This window comes from Stegodyphus dumicola, chromosome 12 (assembly GCF_044657685.1).
Source record: "Stegodyphus dumicola isolate Sdum_Otavi_A_Nest chromosome 12, ASM4465768v1".
Lineage (NCBI taxonomy): Eukaryota > Metazoa > Arthropoda > Arachnida > Araneae > Eresidae > Stegodyphus > Stegodyphus dumicola.
The window spans coordinates 68375829-68397281 of NC_140779.1; the positions used below are offsets into that span (position 1 = coordinate 68375829).

Genomic DNA, 21453 nt, shown 5'->3' on the forward strand with positions numbered 1-21453 from the left:
AAAATTACACATTACTAACATTTAGGATCGCCCTTGGGCGTTTACTGAAATTGGGGTCCCTAGTATCACAGCAATAGTTAACCCCAGTTTTATTCTGAATATTCTTTGAAAGAGAAATTTATAAACTAAATTTGGCTGAGTTCGGCTTAATCAGTGAACTTGACAAAGCAATCGTATGATGCAAAAATAAGATTAAAAACATCCGATACTAGAATATCTTACTAAAGATTTTTTTACGTGCTTTTTTTCTATATAAGACCAATCTAAAAAATTATCACTATTTATTCTTTCGCTTTCTTATACGGAGAAACATAACCAAGCCATTCAGTTGTATAATGATTGAAATCGTTCTACATATTCACAGATATCTACAAAGACTTATTTCAGATTTCCGAATCAAAGTTGCGCACCGTGTCTACATGGAACGAAGTTGTTGTTGATGCTGGGCGGAGCTTCGTTGTGACGTCGGCTTACGCATGAAGCGAGGATCACGTGACCTTCTGCGCGTTCGGGGATTTAGCGCCGACCTAAGACTGGTTGCTGTGCAATAAACATAAGTTCCGCACGGAATTTTCACTTCATTTTCCACCGACGGAATCTGGGATCCGCTTTCCCGTTTGCTGTCGAGTTCGAAAAGAATCCCGACTGGTTTTCCGATACCGATCTCGACTGGTCGTGTCCAGACTAGATCCCTTGATTTCTATATACCTTTCCTTCTCACACCTAAGCTTGAGTTTTCGCCCATCGGTGCAAAAAGACTTAGCGGGTGCAAAACAAGACGTCTGTCTACTTTGTCTGTCTGACTGTCTGTTTTTGCAGACATGCAAGGTATAAGGTGTGCGTGATTTAGTATATGAATTGTTTACTAAGTAGTTGATTGTATCTAGTTTGCTTTGCATTGTTTCGGAAAACAAAGCCACATCTGAATTTTTTTAAATTGTGAATGATTTGCTATTAGCCATATTATTTCTACTTAAATAACTCCGAAGTACTTTATCTGTGTTTATACACAATGTGGAAATTTGTGCCTTCATGCTTTCGACGCCACAGGAGGAAATTTTTTATTATAGGTGGTTTAATTGGCGGGATCGCTGTTTTAAATTCATACTTGAGACGCAAACTTTTGGAATGGGAGTCCCAACGAACTGCTGAATTTTGTGACCAGATCAAACGTTCCAGTCATTTTGAAGGTACAATCAACACTTGCGATTCAGCTTTGATTTCGTTCGCACCCAAAATTAGAGAAACAGTGTGTAGTAATGCAGATATTTCTCCTCTTGTAGAACAACTTAAAAGCAACCCACCAAATAAGATGCAATTATGGGAACAACTTAAAATTTTAGTTTTTGTCCAAGCAGTTGGTGAAGTGTATGCACAATGTCTTTTGGCAATTCTTCTGCGTGTCCAAATGAGTATCCTTGGTGGTTATGTGTTTACAATGTCTCGTACTAATGACTTTAATTCACCTAGTGCTGCTGAACAGCAACAAAAATACATGTCTCTGATTGCTGATTTTTTGAGTAATGGGATCAACAGACTACTTGTGCCAGTTAAAAAGGCGGTGGAGAGTACTTTAAACTCTGTACCTTTAAATCGATCATTGAAGCTTCAAGATATAAGTGATATCATTAGAGCCATTCGGGATTCTCTTTCTCCAAGTGATTCAGTCTGTTTGCCTGATGTGTCATCGTACATCATGCCTACAAATTCTGATAGTATTTCAAGTGATGAATTTTTGGCCAAAATAGTTAATGAAACTAAAGATGTTTTGGAATGCCAAGATTTTAATCGTGTGTTGACCCTTTGTATCGATCGGGGAGTATCATCTATTATGGATCGGATTTCTGAATGTTTCGTATTTCTCAGTGATGGTGAAAAATTCGTAAATCCTCATGATTTTGCTGCTCCTCTGGCCAAAATAATCCCCATGATGCATAATGTATTTAATCAGCATGAGCCATCAGAGCAGGGTGCACTTATGCATTCCTTGATACAGCAAGAACCTTTAAATACATTTGCTGCTAATATTTATGAGGCTTTCAGCCAGAATAATGTATGAGCTTAAAACCAGTTTCTGTTTTTAATTTTTTTTTTTTTTTTTAAATATATTCTGCCAATCTGGGCTTTCATGTTTCAAAATTTCCGTCCTAAAGTCCTGTTTTGCTTTTACAGAATGTGAAAAGTTTATTGTTTTTTAATTAGAATTATTCATAATCTGAGTTAGCCTAACATTTTATAATTATTCATTTATACTTTCTTAGTATGCAGTAGCAAATTATAAAAAGTTAGTAATTCCAGGTAAAAATATACTCACTTTCTTTGAATCTAAGGTATAATGTAATGCATCTCTTCCACATGCAAATTTTGCTAAAATCATATAGTAAATGATGTCTTAGAATTGCAAATCTTTCTTAATTACTAATTATTCCAGAATAGTGAATTTTTCTAGATAAATAATTTTTTTCAAGTTCAATTATTAAAAAAGTGCATGCTGGATATTATTATTTTGGTAGAAAAAATAATAATTTTTGGTAGAAGCTGCCCAGTCGGTATGGTGGTCAGGGAAGTTGACTGTGATGCCGAAGGGCCTGGGTTCGAATCCCGGAGAAGGTATGCTTGTAACTGTCCGTTCCTTCATAGGAAAGGCGATGGTGGCCCACCTATTAGCTGCCTCCATAATAAAGAGACCACTATATCCGGCTTTGTATAGATTAATGGAGTGGGTTACATTTGTAATTGTTCACAATCTGCCATTAGAAAAAAAAAATTTTTTTTTTTTTTTTTGGTAGAATTCTTTTCACTGTTGGAATTTTTTTAGAATTCTTTTCAGTTCAATTATTAAAAAATTCCTTGTTAGTGTTAGTTATATTTGGTTGATTTTATTTTTTTTTTTTATAATCCTTTTAACTATTGGTTGCATTAAAATAAAGTGTATATCTTACAACCAAAGAAATGCAGTACATATATAAATATTATTGAAATAATGGTGCGGATAGGATTCCCTATGATTGGAACAGGGTTTAATCTTAGTACACGATACACATGGGTTTTGGCAACATTATGAGGGGCAGTAAATGAATCATTTTGGTGTTGGTGACAATTTTCAAAATTGCACCAAGGCAGTATACCAGGATTTTACCTGGAGCAGTATCAAATATTGGAAACGTTAATTCCTTATATCAGCTGCTTTTATGAATCTTTTATGTAGTTCTAATAATATCTTCAGTAATGAAGCAGATTATAAAATATGTGTTAACTGATACAATTATCTTAGATGGTTGCTGTTATGCAGCTTAACCCTTCAGCACATGCACCCTTTTCTATGACATTACCACATGAATGTTTTGAGTTTGACCCTAATTTTTATGCTAGCTTCTAATTAGGATATAGGCATTTTAAACAAAGTTATACCTAAACAGGTTATTTGAATACTTTTTTAAGCATCAGTATGTATTTTGTATCCCTCTTTCAACATTAATTCATTTTTTGTTTTTTTACCATTTTTAAGCAAAACACATCATACAATTAAACTATTGTATGTTTAAACATAACATACAATTAACAATGTTTTTCTTGCAGGAAAGTAAGATAACAACAATAAAATGAATATTTTGAATCATTTTTGCATCCGGAAATTTTGAGTAAGAAATACTTAAACTTTCACTATTGAGTATTCATATTCAGCAGGAAAATTTACTTAGATTCTCAGTTATGCTCAAAAAATATATTTTGAGCATAAAATATATTTTGAAAATGTATTTATAAAATATATTTTTCAAAAAATATATTTTTTGAAAAATTTTGAGTTATGCTGAAAAAATATATTTTGAGCATAAAATATATTTATAAAATATATTTTGAGCATAAAATATATTTATAAAATATATTTTGAGCATAACTGAGAAAATTAAGTGAAAACAACTTTCATTATTGAGCATTCATATTCAGCAGGAAGATTTACTTAATTTTTTCAGTTATGCTCAAAATATATTTTTTAACTCATCAAAATAACTTTAATCACTTTTTTTGGTAATATAATGGCTCCAACATATAATGAGTAAGCGGGTTTTGTAAAATGATATATCACGTTCTCCACAAACAGATGAAGCCTTTCGATGAGATCTCTTTGGAAATTCTTCACATCGATTACAAGTTGGAGAATTTTTTGGACATTTCGTCATCTAGTAAATTTAGAATCCTTTTATAGATAGTTCTAAAACTCTGGTATATTTGTGTTTTCTGATATATCAAAAAGATATTCCTTAACACAGTCCATTCATGAAAAATGATTGGTTTCATTGTTGAATTTATAGATGGTATAAGATTTAATTAGCACAAAAATTTTTATTCAACATTTGCTGGTTTGCTGTTGATGTATTGCCGAAATTGCCATTTTCTGCGAAAGGGTTCTAGTTTTTCATCAATATTACAATAATCAGAAATACAATACACTTTTTGAAAATTATTAACTATTATTCGTATATGTTTTTTATTGGGGCTAATCTATGAAATTCTTTTCTTGCTTGATGACTATATAGTTCATCGACTGCATATGCCATCAATTTCCCTGTCTGTCGAAAAATATTTGCGAGAAGACCTCGCAGACTGAGTATGAACGGAATGGAAGCAGCATCTGTTCATACTCAGTCAGATTCATAATGTAAAATGACTGTAATGTAATTTTCAGTTCTTAAGAATTCCTTTTACTGGACTACCCAATAAGGTACCTAAAGTGATATGTTCAAATTTTGAGAAATTCCTAAAATATCTGCAATAGTAATAAGTATCAAAACTGTATGGTGCATATGCTCACGGGTTAAAAAAATATCCAATAAAAAATAATTTTGTTGCTAAAAATAATAACAGTATTTTATTTTTGAATGCCAGTGTCTCTTGGGCCATTATTATGCTTATATTATACATAATTTAATATACTATATTGTCTTCAGTGTAATACTACCTTGTGTATTTGATCTTAAATTTTTAAGCAATTTCTCAAGGAGGAAAATCCTTGTAAATGTGACAGACTTGCATATAAAAGCTTGATAGTTAAAGCAATTCATATAAAGGTAATTAAGTGGTTTAAATACCATACCTTTGGCAAGATTTGGATAATGATGTTTTTTTTTCCATCTTGAAATCTAAAAGATAAATTATTTTAATTTGTTTTTTTAAATGTTAGGTTAGGTATATTTAAACCGAGTTTAATTTTCTAAAGGTTTATTTTAAAGAAAAGGTGTTACAATTCAAAAATTATTCCTAGCAAGAGAACAGGCTAGTTTAGTAAGATTTTTATTGTTTCCTTTGTGTATAATGTTAATATGAATTGGTTGCTTTTCAAAAATTCTCTGTGGAATTATGAGAGATAGTCAAGCATGAGATATAAAAATATATCAAAGGGCTCACTTGAATCCTGTGAAGTTTATGTGCTTTGCTGTACTCAGTTCCCTATCCTAGAAACTGACATTTAAAAAGCAGTTTGTAAAGTTTTCCATAAAATATGTTTTTATGGAAAACTTTTTAAGACAAACTTGTTCATATATTTACATATACTAATTAATTTGTATATGCTTATATATTTATACTAATGTTATTTATATGCTCATGTATTTATATTAACACCACTTAACCTGTTCATATATTTGAATTAACCTGATTAAAATGGTGAAAGTGCCGAATCGCCCACTGCTTGGCGCGTTTTTAAGAATTGCACAAATTTGGTATCCATGTACACATTGACCTATTTTCATTTAAAAAAACATCAGAGAATTGCACAAATTCGGCATTGCACACTCTCTTGACTTTGTCCATGTACACATCAATGTATTTTCACTTAAAAAGTCAAAGGAAATTGACAAAAATCCAATTCTTCTTAACTCTTGTAAAAAGCGCCAAACTTAATACGCCAAATAAGTGGGTGATTCTGTACTTCACCCATTAAAACTGTGAAATTTCCTTAGCAGCCAACTTACAGCTAAAAATCGGTTAACTCAGTCTGCAACTAAATGTATACCGTGAGCTGATATGTAAAAATTGCTTGCTTCTGCATTTTGTCACTTAAATTGGTTACTTTTTCTTGCAATTTTTATAGTAAAGTAAATGTCATCATTTCACATATAATTCTATCCTCTGATGGTACTGAGCCAGTTTCAGTACATGCGCTTCCTAAAATATTTTTAGTTAGGTTGAAATTGTGACGTTTGTTTAGATAATTCATCATAACTTAATTAATATAGCTAATTATTGCTAGTTTAAATAGTGAATTAATTGATAAAATTATTCAAATCCACCACCATGTAGTTTTATCACAGAAAATGTTGTAAAGTATGCATATTTTTTCACGCAGTTTAAATCCAACATGATATTTACCAGTTTTTCAATTAATCTGAAGGTCCAATGTAAATGACAAAATAAGATGCATCTTAAAATTTTGAGGTGAAGTAGTTCAAAATATGTACATTCCTGAAACTGAGTGACCTACTATAAAAAGGAAGTACTGAATTATTTTGTCAAATTTTATCAAGAAATCAATGCTCATGTATTAGAAATTTAACTTTCTAATGTGTGAAATGCTTAAATAAAACTAAGCTCATTATTAAAGATACTGAGCTTGTTGCTGGAAATTTCTAATTTTTTTAAATTGGAAAACAATTTTTTTAATTGTATTAATATTACTGCTTTTTCAGAGAACTGTAATTTGAATGTGGTTAATTGAAAATTAACTTACCCAGCTTAAACAATCGAATTAGATATTTTCACTAAAAATAATTATCCTGTCAGAAACTATCCGTTCCTTTGAAATCTTCCAGTTGTTAAGAAATGCAGATGTTGTATTTATTGTTATTCATTAAATTTGGTTACTGACAAATTATTTTATGCTTCGAATTCTTTAAAGTTTCATCTTCATTTGCATTTCTATTAATTTTATTAAAAATATCAATTTTTCTGTCTTTTTTTTTAAATCTTAAATCAGTCATAATTAACACTTTTACTAATTAAAAAATTATGTCTGAGCCAGGATGACCACATTCATAATTAACAGTTTTACTAATTAAAAAAATTATGTCTGAGCCAGGATGACCACTTCTAGAATTTTTTTTTCTTCTTTTTTTGTATTAGGTCTAGTATTTATAAATGTTTAGTGTTTTAGTACATTCAACGTGAAGTATTTGCTTATTACAGTACAAAGTCCGTAATTCGGACACATTGGGACTTCGGCAATTCCGAATTAAGGGTTTTTCTGGATTATAGATCAACAATTTAAATCTGGTAAGATGACATGCAGAAATTATACAATTAAAAATATGAAACCGTAATTTATGAAATAAAGAGCAATTATAATCTAAAGGGTATCAAAATTTACAAAAAAAAGCTTAATATTTATTTGTTTACTTTATTAAACATTTCTTTCAATAACATGCATGCGTAAAGCATACAAAAAAAAAAAAAGTTTGTGGCTTTTGAGGTCCGGATTATAGATCATTCCAGATAATGGACATCTGGATTACAGACTTTGTACTGTACAATGCTTTTTATAGTATTTTATTTTTTTAAAGAGTTATACTAACAATTTTATGCTTTTTTTCGTCATAAAGTGTAGAAGATGGTTTTTAATAAACCAAATAAATTTTAACTTTACTACAGTATTAGTAATTTAAGGCATATTTTCTCTTCTTGGCATTCATTCTATCATAAGAAGTAAATCTAAATATAGTGGTTGAGTATTTATCATCTTCATGTTCTAATTTCATCAGTAGAGAGTAAAATGAAAATGATCATAAAATATTTTATCAAGTCTAAATATGTTACATATAACACCAATTGAAATATAAATCCTGTTAATAATGCTCAGTTTTTAAACATAATACGTTTTTAGGGGGGCAGTGGATGCTCATTCGAAATGAATTTAAATGAAAGTGGATTTCCAGAAAAAGAGCATTAACCATCTGACTGCTCAATTTGTGACCAAAATCGCTTCAGAAAAAAAACATTTTCCCCATATTTTAAATCTATATATATTGGAGAGTTGAAATATGAATTTTTTCTCTCTAGAAAAGATTTTTTGTATAGATTTTTATTAGGAGAAAGTAAGCTGTCAGAAAAACCAATATCGGGTGTTACCACAGAAATTTTTTTAAAAATAAATTTCAATTGAGTTACAGTTAATTTCTATTTATTACATAATATAGGAAAGTAAAATGTATAAAACTTAAAATATAATGCACTGTGGAAAAAATACCTTAGAAATGTAGTTTAGTATGATAGAGTTCGAAACAGGGTTCAAGGCTAAGTCCAACTTCACAGTCTTTGCAGCAAATTCGTGTTACTTTGCAAATTTTTTTTCCCATTTGCATCTTTCTTTCATTAATCATTTTCTAGCAGCCATTTCTGATTAGAAAAAATTGGCAAACATAGTGAAGTTAAAGTGGTTAATACCAAGTGCCTTTAAATGTTACAATTTAGTGGGCGAGTAACGACTTCTGTTGGTCAAAACCTAAATTAAATGTCTAATACTGTATAAAATTTATTTCACTGGTTAAATGGTGAAAAGGCGGAATGCGCTTCTCAATAAAGGAAGAAAAACACATGCCCGCAAAAATTTCGGGATGAGCAAATTTTGCTACATTTGAGTTGCCCATGAAAATTGTGGGATGAGCATCCAGAGAGTTAAGATGAAATACTTGTCCATTTAATGTAAAAATAAGACCCATTCTTATTATAAACTTCAAGAATATTTATTTTGTTTTGTGGTAGTTATGAGAATGAGCACCTTTCTTCCCCTTCCCCTCTTTCAGAATTTCGTTGAAATAGCAGTACCATTAGCTGTGGCTCAAAACCACTATTAGCAATACATTGTTATATATTTGTTTTCAGGCATATCGGGGACCTGTGAAATAGATTCACGCTTAAACTGAAATCATTCAACTAGATATAGCTATTATAATTAGAAATAGTTATTCATTTGATACACAGTACAAGGTCTGAAATCTAAACATTCAGTAACCAGACCACGAGCTGAAACTAAAATAAAACAAATAATTTGAAAATTTTCTTTTTCCTTTATAAAGTCTAAGAATGGAAAATTTAATACTTGACAAAAGGAAGCAGAAATGCGGTAACTGATTCCTGCATTTTCAAACACCTGCTGGCTGGGGAATGGCACCATGGTTAATAACAATAGATTTATCAGCCAGGATCACATTTTCGGCCATTAAGGGATTGTAGGAGGTTAGAATTTTTCAGTCTGACTCAAATAATAACCCCAATGTTGCCCTGTCTACAAGTTGTCTTATTTAAACTGATCTAAAATTTGATATTTCGGATTCCAAATCTTAGACTTCATGTAGTAATTACCTGTGTGGTTCATTCAAATAGCATAATTATTCTTCATAGTACGATAATCAGACTCCTTGCTCTCTCTCTGCAATTTCATTAGTGAAATAACTGATTATAAGAACTACTAAATTTTAAAATAAAAATAGGCATTTTCTCATTACCTGTTGAAAAGTTGGCAGTATATTGGTGAGTAATTTTTCACCAAGCTAATATGCAAAAGGCAACTGCCATTTTCAAAATGGTAGTGCACTAACACCATAAAAGAGCAATCACTATATAAAATTTAAAAAGCAAGAAACCTCTGTAAGGAAACATATAACTTTTTCAACAAATCCTTACATAATAACTTTTTCAGCAAATCCTTAAGAAAAATTTTTACTGCTTTTGGTCTCCTTATCTATATGTTTCACTTACATATGTGATTTAAGTTTTGTTCTTCTCATAGGCTTGCATACAAAAACATTGGAGAATTGAACCAGTTCAGCATTGTGCACCGTCAAATATCACAATCACCAAAGAATAGTTGATATAGTAGTCTTGAGCTTCATGGTTACCATGATGATAAATAAAAGCTAGTGACATGTCAAAAGAAATAATTCTGCTTGACACTATCACTATATTCTAACATTTTGCTTTTAATTTTTTTCATCACATTTCCATAAAACTCCATCAAATTGTAGAATGCAAATTTTTGCATTCTGTGCTGTTAAGAAAAACATATTTCCTAAGACATGCAGTGCTTCAGAAGCAAACTCCACAGTCCATACTCCATCAGCCAGCAAATTCCACAGTCCTATTACAATTCATTACAGGAAAAAATAGAAGCTTGCTACAAAAACAAAAACTAACTAGAAAAATGGTCCTTCCTACGTAGGACGAAAACTATTATGTGTGTTTTGGCCATGCTCAAATAACTTAATATTATGGAATGAAATAGCTATTAAGATCTTCCTAGAGAATAGTATCTATTAAAGACTGTAGAAGTGCCAAACAAGATCAAGAATTTATAGTCTTTTGGATTGAAATTTTTATGAAAATTGATGTAGCAGACCAAATGCTTTAGCAATATTTATTAAAATTCTTTTTTTTCCCTCCTTTGTTCATCGGCAGTGACTGAAAGAATATTTTCCCATTAATAATGATGAATAAGAAAAATAAGAAATCGATTACAATCTTACTTGAAGAATGAATTCTTTCAACAAAGAAAAATTGGAATATTCTTCAGTGATAAATATGACTGTGTAACAAATATTTATTGCCCATTAGTGGCCAAGATGAATGGGCTACCTTTCATGTGCATTTCATGGTTTTCCCCATGTATAATGTGTATATGAGCCAATTTCCCTTAGAAAGTCCTCCATGAAGGCATCCCTTTACATAGGCAGATAGCCCTAATATGCTTTGCCATAATCTACCGAACCAAATTCAAATACTTATTAATTTAACAAAATTTGTTAAAAAATAATGAGTGATTTTTTCCAGTGTTTTTCTTGTGTATAAGAGTATATGTAATTAGCATATTAAATAAATGAAATATTTATATATAAGACATAATAAGTGAAATATCTGTATATAAATTGATAAATTAAATAACTAAAAAATTTGTTAACTTCATAGATAAATGAGCAAAGTCAATAGAGTCATGTATTTTCATATTTGGTGGGAATATGTTAATTTAGCCCTTTTAAGTTGAGTTTGTGTTTGATAGTAAGAAAGTAATGTTGTAGAATGCCCTGAAAGGAATAAAATAAACGTATATAAATTTCATGCTTTTTCCCCAGATCTAGTATCTTCTTGTATGAGTTAATACAAAATATTTTTGCTAGTGGTCACCTGGGTCTTTGAATTTTGCTTTGATTGGAATTATTTAAAATTAATTTTTATAATAGTTGTGATTTTTTAATTGCTTATAAATATTGTATCATTAATATATTATATTAATCACTGATAAATATTTTAACTAATTTTTGTACTTGCTTATAACCTGGGTTAGGGTCAAAAATTGATTTATATCTTTTAAAAATTCAAAGAATTAACAAACATGTATAATATGTAAATAAATTACTCTATCATTGTTATGCTTGAAATGTGATATGCTTCATTTAATATATTTTACACCCAAAAACTGTGTATTAAAAAATGAAGTTTCTACCACCCTTTTTTGGGGGGTGGGGGGAGGATGAACGCAAAATTTGCATTTTATATTTTTAAAAAATTCTGTTTTTCTTTATTTGGAGGCGGGGATTATCATGTACTATACTAATTTTTGGGGAAGTGGCAGAGGTTTGAAATATAAAAATTATGTATTTACCTTTTTAGAAATAATGAATTTGTTAATCTTTTTTTTTTAATGTACTTGATTATTTACATGAGTAACAACCGTTTATAAGATTGTTAGAAAAGTATATTAAATTTGAATTATTTAGCAATTTTGCTCTTTGTATAGGATTTGCAAAAAAATTTTTTCCAAAAATTAGCAATTATATTTTTAATTGTAGATAAAACTTTGAATTTCTGTATTTAAATGTTTGTGAAATGGAAAGAAAATATGTTAAATATATATTAATGTATATTAGCTTTCTTGAATTAAACAAAATGAAATTTTTACAGCATATTAAAAGTTCTTATTTGTAAGAAATTTGTGAATATAATAAATATGAAACATAGTTTGATCCGAAGAAAATATACAATAATGGAGTATAATGCATATGTTTAAAAGAAAACAGTATAAAAGGTAAATAAAAGATTAAATTATTTCAATAAAATCAAATGCAGGTCTCAGAAAACTGATTATATTATTAAAGCAAAAAAAATTAAACATTAATGAAGAAAATTGAAAATTACATGACTACATTTTTTCGTCAGGTAGATTCAAAACAACTTAATAAAAACCAACATAAATTATTTTATGAAATTGCAGTGTGTTTATTAAAAAGAATTGGTAAATCAGTTAAAAAGTATGATGTTTAGCAAAAATGTCCTCTCTAACACAACCATGCCTGATTACAGATGATTCAGGTCTTCTGATTGTCATTTTGAAGAAGTGAAATTCAGTGCCATTGTTTAATTCTGTTCTCAGAAATTCTGGTCATTTTCAGAGGTGCTTCTGATTGTCATTTTGGAGAAGTGCTATTCATTGTTTATTTTTGTTCTCAGAAATTCTGGTCATTTTCAGAGGTGACTATTGTAGAAAGGTGATTCACTGTATTTCTAACTGATTATCTTAAGCTCTGTCACCAACTAGGGTTTGGTAAAGCTTGATGATTTGAAGTTCGGTTAAGCTCGAGTTCGAGCTTGATTGTTTTTTCGGGCTGAGCATTTGAAGTTGACATAGTTACATTATCAAAAGACTTATAATTAAAATAATATTTTTTAGAAATTTAAAAGAAACTTTTTCTTTACTTATATATTTATTTATGCATTTATATTAATGAAAAAATATTTTAAAAACACCAGTACATGTAGTGATTTATCTGATAACTTCGAGCTAATTTTGGTGCAAAAATTGTTGTCCACGGAAAATGCCCTCTCAGAATCAGTCGACGTTGGTTTTATACTGTAAATAGCTTCAAGTAACTACTTTACAGTCAATTCACCATTACTTTTTGACAAAGTAAATTCTTGACTTAATTTTTTTAAAGCGGTCACCTTTCGGTAGTTTGCTGGTTGGAGCTTCTAATAGTACTCTAAGTTGTTCATTTAAAGAAGCACCAACTTTGGTAGTTGTTTCTGCTTCACTGCTTGATTTTTCATTTGATTAATTTGGTGATGAATCTGGTGACGGAAAAAACGCTTAGTCAAAGCAGGTGCTAGTTCTATAGAAGCTTTTGATGGCGTTTTATTTAAGTTGCTTAGTGAATTCTGTTCATCCTGCTATTGATGTAAAAATCGATATTTTCAGAAAGAGAACTACTTATTTCAAATTCTTGTTCAGTTAACTTCTTTCGCATAAAGTTGATAGAAATATATGCTGTTCGTAAAGTGGCTTGTTTTTCACCTATAGCGTTAAGTGCCACTTCAATTGGTTTTAACGCCATCGATTTTATTAATTCCAGGTTTATATTTGTTAAAAGACGTTCAGATCCAAGTTCAATGAGTACATCCTTTGTAACGTCATACAATTTTACAAATGTTTCAAGCATTTTCAACATTGAATTCCATCTGGTTTTACAATCCAGAGAGATATGTTGTTCTATCTGTAATTTTTCTCTACATTTAGACTTGAACAAATCTGAACGCACACACAGTTTTTGTTTCACAGTTTCCATATGGTTATGAACAAGAGCCATTACAGATTTTTCGTTGGCTGGAAGCTTCATACCCTTTAAGGCCAATGATTGACGAATAATCTCTGACTGAGTGATTTGACGAATTGATAAACCATCTACTGCAGCCATTTTTGGAACAATCTCTTCAATTGATGTTTTGATTACGAAATTATCCAAAGTTTTTGTTTCTTTAGCTGTCGTTTCTGCCTCTGCTTTGTCAACGTCAATGTTATGGACGCTGCTTAGATGACGACACATTGTTGACGTATTTCCATTTAAAATAGAAAATTTTTTATTGCATTCATTGCAGCATGCATAATTTTGGTCTGCCTTAGCGAAATGACTCCAAACGGTTGATCTTTTGTTTTTCGGCATTATTACTATTTTAGAAAAAACAGAAAATACTATTCTAGAATATGCGTGTATTTACGGTTATAACTCAAATAATATTAACCATATTTATCAAAATATTGCTAAAATTTCGACTAAATTTGTGTTGAAATATTAGTAATCGCATTCTTATTGGTTAAAGGAAGTATAGCTTTCTGTTACGTCCGATGCATTAGCTTTCTGTCAGGTCCGAAGTATTCCGAAACTTAACCCCATGCTATTTGTTTATGATTTGTTAAAACATGATCTGCTTGTATCTCTCATGCTAGGTCGTAGCATTGGAATTACCAGTTGGAATAAATATTCTTAAATTCTGACAGAAACTATACCAGGAAATCCTTGCATTAGCCGTAAAGAAGCCTTAGACACGGAAATTCAAAATTTTACCAACAGTGTTGAACAAGCTTTAAGTTCTGCTACCAATAAATTTATCAGTAATCATCCTTTTCTTCCTCTTCCGAATAACATCAGGCAAAATATTAAATATAAAAATTGCATCCGGAAATTATGGCAATCTACTAGAGACCCAAGAATTAAAGCTCACTTAAACGCTCTTCAAATGACCATTAAAAAAGATATCAGGGAATTTAAATCTCAACGATGGAACAACTTCTTAAACACTCTTTCTACTGAAAACAATTCCCTCTATGACATTGCTCGTAAATTCAAAAAGCCTTTCAAGCAGATTCCACCACTTCATGGTTGCAATGGACTTGTTTATTGTGATGAAGATAAAGCCAATACTTTCGCTGACGTTCTTGAAGATACCTTTACTCCCAATGCTTCCCCATATGATAATAATGATATGATCATATTACCAAAGTCAATAGCACAGTATCTTTTTTCCTTAATAGCCCTGGACCACTTAATTTCACCTTTCTTGTTTCTCCGAGAATTGTTGCTGATTGTATTAGCTCTTTAAAAACTAAAAAAGATGCTGGATGGGATGGCATTTCTTCCAAAGCACTCAAGCATCTTCCAATTAATGCAATTATGTGCTTAACTAAAATAATTAACTCAGCTATCAAGCTCTCTTACTTGCCAAAGGTATGGAAACATGCAGTTGTTGTTGTCTTCCCTTAAGCCTCATCAAAGTTCTACTTTACCTCAAAATTTTCGGCCTATCAGTTTACTTAGTCAAATTTCTAAAATTGCTGAAAAAATTATTCTGTTTTATATTAATCGAATCATGCCTCCTAGCTTTTATACTCCTGATGAAAAGTTTGGATTCAGACATCTGCACAGCACTAATCATCAGCTTCTTCGCGTTATCAATTACATTACTGATGGATTCAATTGCAAATTTTCTTAGATATTGCCAAAGCCTATGACAGAGTGTGACACCAAGGATATATATTCAAGCTAATTCAGCTCAATTTTCCGAACCACTTTATTTGACTTATTGCCTCTTACCTTGCTGTCAAAGTTGGAAACACCCTCTCAACTACTAGAAATATTACTGCAGGTGTCCCTCAACGCTCCGTTCTCTCTCCTTTTCTTTACAATATTTATATTCAAGACATTCCAAAATCATGTCATATTACTATCACCTTATTTGCCGACGATACCGCTATCCTAACTCAAGCTTCAACCATGAATACTGTACAAATTTTTCTACAAAACTATTTGGAGCTTCTTGAAAACTGGATGACGCTGTGGAGAATTGCCGTTAGCACTGACAAAACCAAAGCCATTATTTTCAGAAAAGGACAAACAAACTTCCTTCCGCGTAATCCCATCTTCTTTGACGACGAAATTCAGTGGACGGATCAAGTGAAGTATCTCGGAGTCACACTTGACAAAAAATTCACTTTTCGGCAACATTTACACGAAACTGTCAGGAAATTCAATATCTCAACAGCTACTATGCGTCCTCTCCTCGGCAGACATAGCAATCTGACTATCAACAATAAGCTTATTTTATACAAGTCCATCCTTAGACCTACTTTACGCCAGTCTGGTATGGGGACACGCCGCTAAAACCCACATAAAAAGATCCAAGTTATTCAAAATAAAACCCTTCGTGAAATTATTAATGCATCTTGGTTCATCCCAAATTCATATATTCACAGAGATCTTCAAATTGATACCATACAAAATTATATAAAAAAACTTGCAACAAATTTTTTCCTTTCTGTACTATTACATCCAAACAGCTGTATCAGTTCTTTGCGATGCTCACCTTTTCCTAGAGAAAAACACAAATATCCTTCGGATATTCTTACCTAACATTTTGTTAATTATTTGAAGTACCTACTACCATAATGATCCAACTTTTTTTCACATTGCTTGTCTATTTTCATTCATTTCATCTTTCTTCGCCGACTGATGGCGGCTAAGTGAAATATCCCATTCTACCATCTCAATTCTTCTTATTTTCCTTTTGTTGTTCCAGACATTCTTTTATCTGATGCAGAGTAAAAGCGAGCTGTCACTCTCTTTCCATTCGACACAAGTCAGTATTTCTGCGTATTACTCTGCAATAAATGTTTGTTTTGCGAAACACGGCATTTTCAATGTTCAACAATTTGTAATTTTTTTTTTTTTTTTTTTTTTTTTAACCGATACTAAGAAAATCATTATTTAATATTACATACACGTTACTACTTAAAATTAAAAGTATAAAAGTATATTGTTTCTATCGGATAAAGATTAAAAATCCTTGTATTTCTATGTACTGTAGGCAGCAACAAATTCATCTCTTTACGAAAACGAGTTTCAACACAGTTAAAAGTAAAAGCATTATTTTACTGTATATATTTATAATCCTTTTATTGTTTAACTTTACTTATCCGTAATTCAATTACAAAATTTTATGTACTTAAAAAGAAGCAGTTTTATGACACCAATAAAATGTCTTCTAGGATTCTTAAGAAATATGTTGACAAATAAATTTAAAATAAAATGCAGAACGAAAAACATTTTGTATATACAGAGCTCGAAAGGCCGTCGGGCTTTGATTCGAGTATCGAGTACTCGAAAATTATCGAGTATCAAGCTCGAGCCTAAGCTCGTTCCAAACTCTAGTCACCAACATACTAGACCTCCTGAATGAGCAAAGAATGAAAAATTCAACTCGTACAATAATAAAAGTTACTGATGTCTATAAAAAATATGCCGTAATAAAAAAAGGCAGTCATTGTTAAGATGTAAAGTGAGCGACTATTACACTCAAAGGCTTGATTCAATTTCTGGATAAGGAGTTCATGTTTCTGATTATATAGGGTGGCCCAGAAGTCACTTTACATTTTGAAAATTAAATAACTTTTTTTCTATTAATATATTTCTTTTTCTCTTTTCAGAATTAAAAAATATAATCCCTGGAAATTTTTGGCATGGATAAGTTTACAACAGAACAACGAGTGAAGATAATTGAATTTTACTTTGAAAATGGACGGTCAATTGTTGCAACGCAAAGATATGCGCCATTTTAATGTTCGACATCCCCCTAGTAGGCCTGCAATAAGGAACTTAGTGATGCGTTTTCAAGGTTCAATTAGTGCAATCTTTAAAACCAGCAGACTTTCAGAAACGAGTAAATTATGCTGTCAGGTTTCAGAGAACTGCAAGAAATGACAATGAGTTTATTCACAAGTTGATCATGGGAGATGAAGCTCATTTCCATTTGAATGGACATGTGAATAAGCAAAAAATAAAAAAGAATTAATTAAATACAGTCATTTAAGAAAAAGTTATTTAATTTTCAAAATGTAAAGTGACTTCTGGGCCACCCTATATTATCTTTGTGGAATGATAGTATGAAAGCCCTATTGAGAGGAGGTGCGGTTAAAATTGCAAGATGATCAGGTTCCATTCCGTGGAATAAAATCCTGTCTTTCAGAATTTTGATAAAGTTAACAGATAGTTCTCAAATGCTATATCTTAATTAAATACTCCATTTTAATCAAAGAGTAGGGAATATAAAGCATTAAAACATAAAACTAAACGAGTAGGAAATTGTATTTATATATTTCTTTCAGAAATATCAAAAAATTAGTTCTCTACTTTTAGAGGTATTAAATAATTGGGAATGTGTGTGTGTTAATATTGTTGATTAAATAACTTTACTTTAGAACTGGTTAAAATAGGTTATCTTTAACTAAACAATTGCACATAAAAATGATCACCAAGTTCTCTTCAGGTACTAATCTAAGAAATGGTTAGTAAGTGCAGAAATTCCGTGTTAAAATAAATATAAGTTCTGAAAAAAGAAATATTTTGCATATTTACTAAAAATATAAGTAAAAAATATAAAAAATTCATTTATAACAATATTAATTAGCAATTAAAGTGCAGATTAATATCTATGCACCTAGGTAAAATTTGAAATCGTAATAATACCTTCAAAATTCACCTTACATTTTTATACAGAGTATAATTTGTAGCTGTTGTATGATATAAATCTGAATGCATGAATAATTCTTGCAATATGAAGTTTGATTGTTTAAAATCCTTTTCAGAGAGTTTAATTTTTGTATTGTTTTTTAGGTGAAAATTAAAATTACAAAGCTTTGCATTTTAGTATTTAATGTAAAATTTATTTGAAAGCTTTTATAAGAAAATGAATATTTTATATTCAAAGTTTAATGAAGTAAAAATACAATTTAACTTTAATTTCTTTAAGCTTTCAGTTTTCTTGTCGACAGGAGCAGAAACTTTGTTATCAATTTGTTGTTGGACGGGCGAAACTTTCTTCGCTTTGTTGTTCGACAGCGAAACTTTTTCTTGAATTTCTCCAATTTTGCCTTCAATCATGTCAGTTCTGCCTTCCATAGCCTCAAATTTGTCTTCTATTATGGCAGTAATTTCTCTTTTCATTTCTTCTTGACCTGTTTCAGTTTTTTCTAGGCCCTGCGTTCATCACCTCTTGATAGGCTTTTATCTCTACTTTAACCGACTCTTGTCCTGCTTTCATGTCTCCTTTGACGGAGTTGACGGCCCCTTCCATCTTTTGTTTAAATGCAGCAAAGGGTGCTTCCATCTGTCTTATAGTTAGTACTTAATCGTTCTTGTTACCGGGATTCAATCCTGTTTCCGGTAAAAATTGCGTGCGTATGGGTTCGTAATAGATTGAATGAATAGGACCGATGATAACTTGATAAAATTCAAAATTTTTTAAAAGTTCTGGAGTTTTAGAACTCCCCACAGAAATACTCGTACAACTCTTCGCAGTATTGCAGAGTATAATCAGTTATTACATTTAAACTGCCAAGAACGCTAAACCCAATGGAATGCAAAACGCTTCTAAAAGGCGAAGCTCTCAAGGATCTCAATATTCGGAAGTCGCTCTGAACTACAACTGAGAGCAGATACTGTCTCCGATCTTACATAGTTTTCACCCGGCTGCCGAGAAATCTAGTAAACTCCATTTTTACGAAATTACTGGAAGGCATATGAGGGCCGGATACGATTACACCTACATAATGAATCAATTACAATACACATTACGATGGTATAGGGACTGGACCAAAATGTCTCCAAATGATTGCTAAGTTTGGTGACAAAAATTAGACGCCCAAACCGCCGCCAGCTTGGCGATGTCTTGCCAAACTAGCGAGATGGCCATTTATTCAATGTTGGATAGACTTGCCCCTGTATTCCAACTTTTCCGGCAAAGCATCCGCTCTTTTAGAGATTATCATGTTACATTATATTTAAACAAATACTACAATTTCACTAAAATTATTTACTTAGATATAAAATTCGTAACAGTTTGAAACACGTATAGAACATTACTTAAGATATAAAATACACTGTTACCATGGTAACAACATTAAGTGCCGCCCAGACGGTATAGTGGTTAGGGAAGCCTACTGCGGTACCGAAGATCCCGGGTTCGAATCCTGGAGCAGGCATGGGTGTTTGTAAATGTACTATAGTGTCTTTGCAGCATGGGGGCACTTCGAGGGGTTGGTAGTAGGGGAAGAGGAGTGGGAGACCCTCGGACCTGTCCCCCCCCGGTGTGCTCTCCATCAAAATTGGGGCGGAACTGAGCGAAGCTTTGCTGTCACCTGTCAGTCCTTGAATGTCCTTAGTCCTGTGAATGCCATTAGTTAAGGCGCTTGCTAAGGACATTCGCAGTCTTGCTCTCCTTTGCCACGATGAGTTTCGTGGGCTTGTTCTGATGTTACTGTCAGACAAGTGAGGTAAGTCACAACGCATTAAGTATACTCACACATTTTATGACTGCAAAATCATTTAAAGGAAAGGAAATCTACGTTTTACTTATTTTTAAACAACAATTATTATGCTTTTTCGAAATTGCTAAATCAAAGCTATAAAATTTAAATTTAAATCGAAGGCACACCTCCATGCTCTTATGAATTACCTATCACTGAAAATGACATCTTTGTTAATTCTAAAATTGAAGTAGATGAAAAACATCTGGCCTGATCCTTGAAATCACTTTATTATAAATATCCGAACTGAATTTTTAAGCACTGGTACACCGCAGCAAAACCATTATAGAGTATTTCCCCCCCTTTCCATTTCGAGATATTTCCATTGAGCATCTTAAGTAAGCAAGGATTTTGAATAGATGTCAAAATATTATTCGGCAAAAAATAAATGTTTAGCAATGTGAAAAGCTAAACAGAATGACTTGAGTGTAGAATTTATTGACTAATCCCATTACTTTGAAGATTCATTCATACATTTTGTAGATACATTTCGTATTGAAGAATGGGGCATTAATTTCATCTTGATACAAGTAAACTTCTTGCTGAGACAAATGAATTTTTCCGTTGGTGTACCCGCGCTTACGATGTCCTGTCCGACTCCGACGATGTTCATAAAAGCAGAACTTTACTGTAATAAATGTTGTACACTCTGCACACACACAAAAAGGGACAGTTTTATATCTACTGGGCTGGTCAAAATTTAACTTGCGATTTTCATGCTTCGAAAGTACGACTTAAGATATTATATTAAATGTATATATAGTACTGTTCTAATATAGGTATTTTGACGTAAAACTAGACTTTTCTGAAATGACATACCGATATTTCGATTCTATGAGTAAAATTATGCAAAACTGCCAAGTTTTGTAAAAATTGCACCAGCAGTTTTAAAACATTAGTCCTCAAAATTTTAGCTCCTCATTGTTAATTGAGTTTGATATGTCTTTATTAATCTCTCTTTTCTTTTATTAAACTTACTTGATTCCTTCTTTCACAATTCAAAATTTAGGTTCAGTCCACTCGCAGATATTTTCTGATTTATTTTTTTAATTTGTATTTTTTAGTAAAATTTTTATAATTTTTTTTTAAATTTTTGAATTATAACCTATAACATTTTTACCACCACCTTAAAGTAGATGTTTTTCTACGCATACCTGCAAAATATTAAGACATTTTATTCAAAATTTCCCAAGATATACGTGAAATTATATATTTGCCCGGTTTTAAAATTGGGTACATTTATTATAAGCGATGCTAAGTCACATGTATTAGCTGCCACA

At 31.3% G+C, this 21453-nt stretch overlaps 1 protein-coding gene across 2 annotated transcripts; it reads left to right on the plus strand.

Annotated features, from left to right (window-relative positions):
- Positions 1–799: 799 nt before the first annotated feature.
- On the plus strand, positions 800–18413 carry Pex3 (peroxisomal biogenesis factor 3). 2 transcript variants are annotated; one of them, XM_035363752.2, is made up of 2 exons: positions 800–2053; positions 17297–18413. In XM_035363752.2, exons 1-2 carry the CDS (start codon positions 1013–1015, stop codon positions 17300–17302), a joined length of 1047 nt encoding a protein of 348 aa, XP_035219643.1. In that variant the 5' UTR covers positions 800–1012; the 3' UTR covers positions 17303–18413. The 2 variants fall into 2 exon arrangements, with proteins under 2 accessions (XP_035219643.1, XP_085662650.1); XM_085806524.1 differs by lacking the exon at positions 17297–18413 and having other exon boundaries at positions 800–11948.
- Positions 18414–21453: the final 3040 nt, after the last annotated feature.

Bases quoted from the DNA above. Each gene is read 5' to 3' on its own strand.
- Pex3 (XM_035363752.2), top strand. From the start codon at position 1,013: ATGTGGAAATTTGTGCCTTCATGCTTTCGACGCCACAGGAGGAAATTT.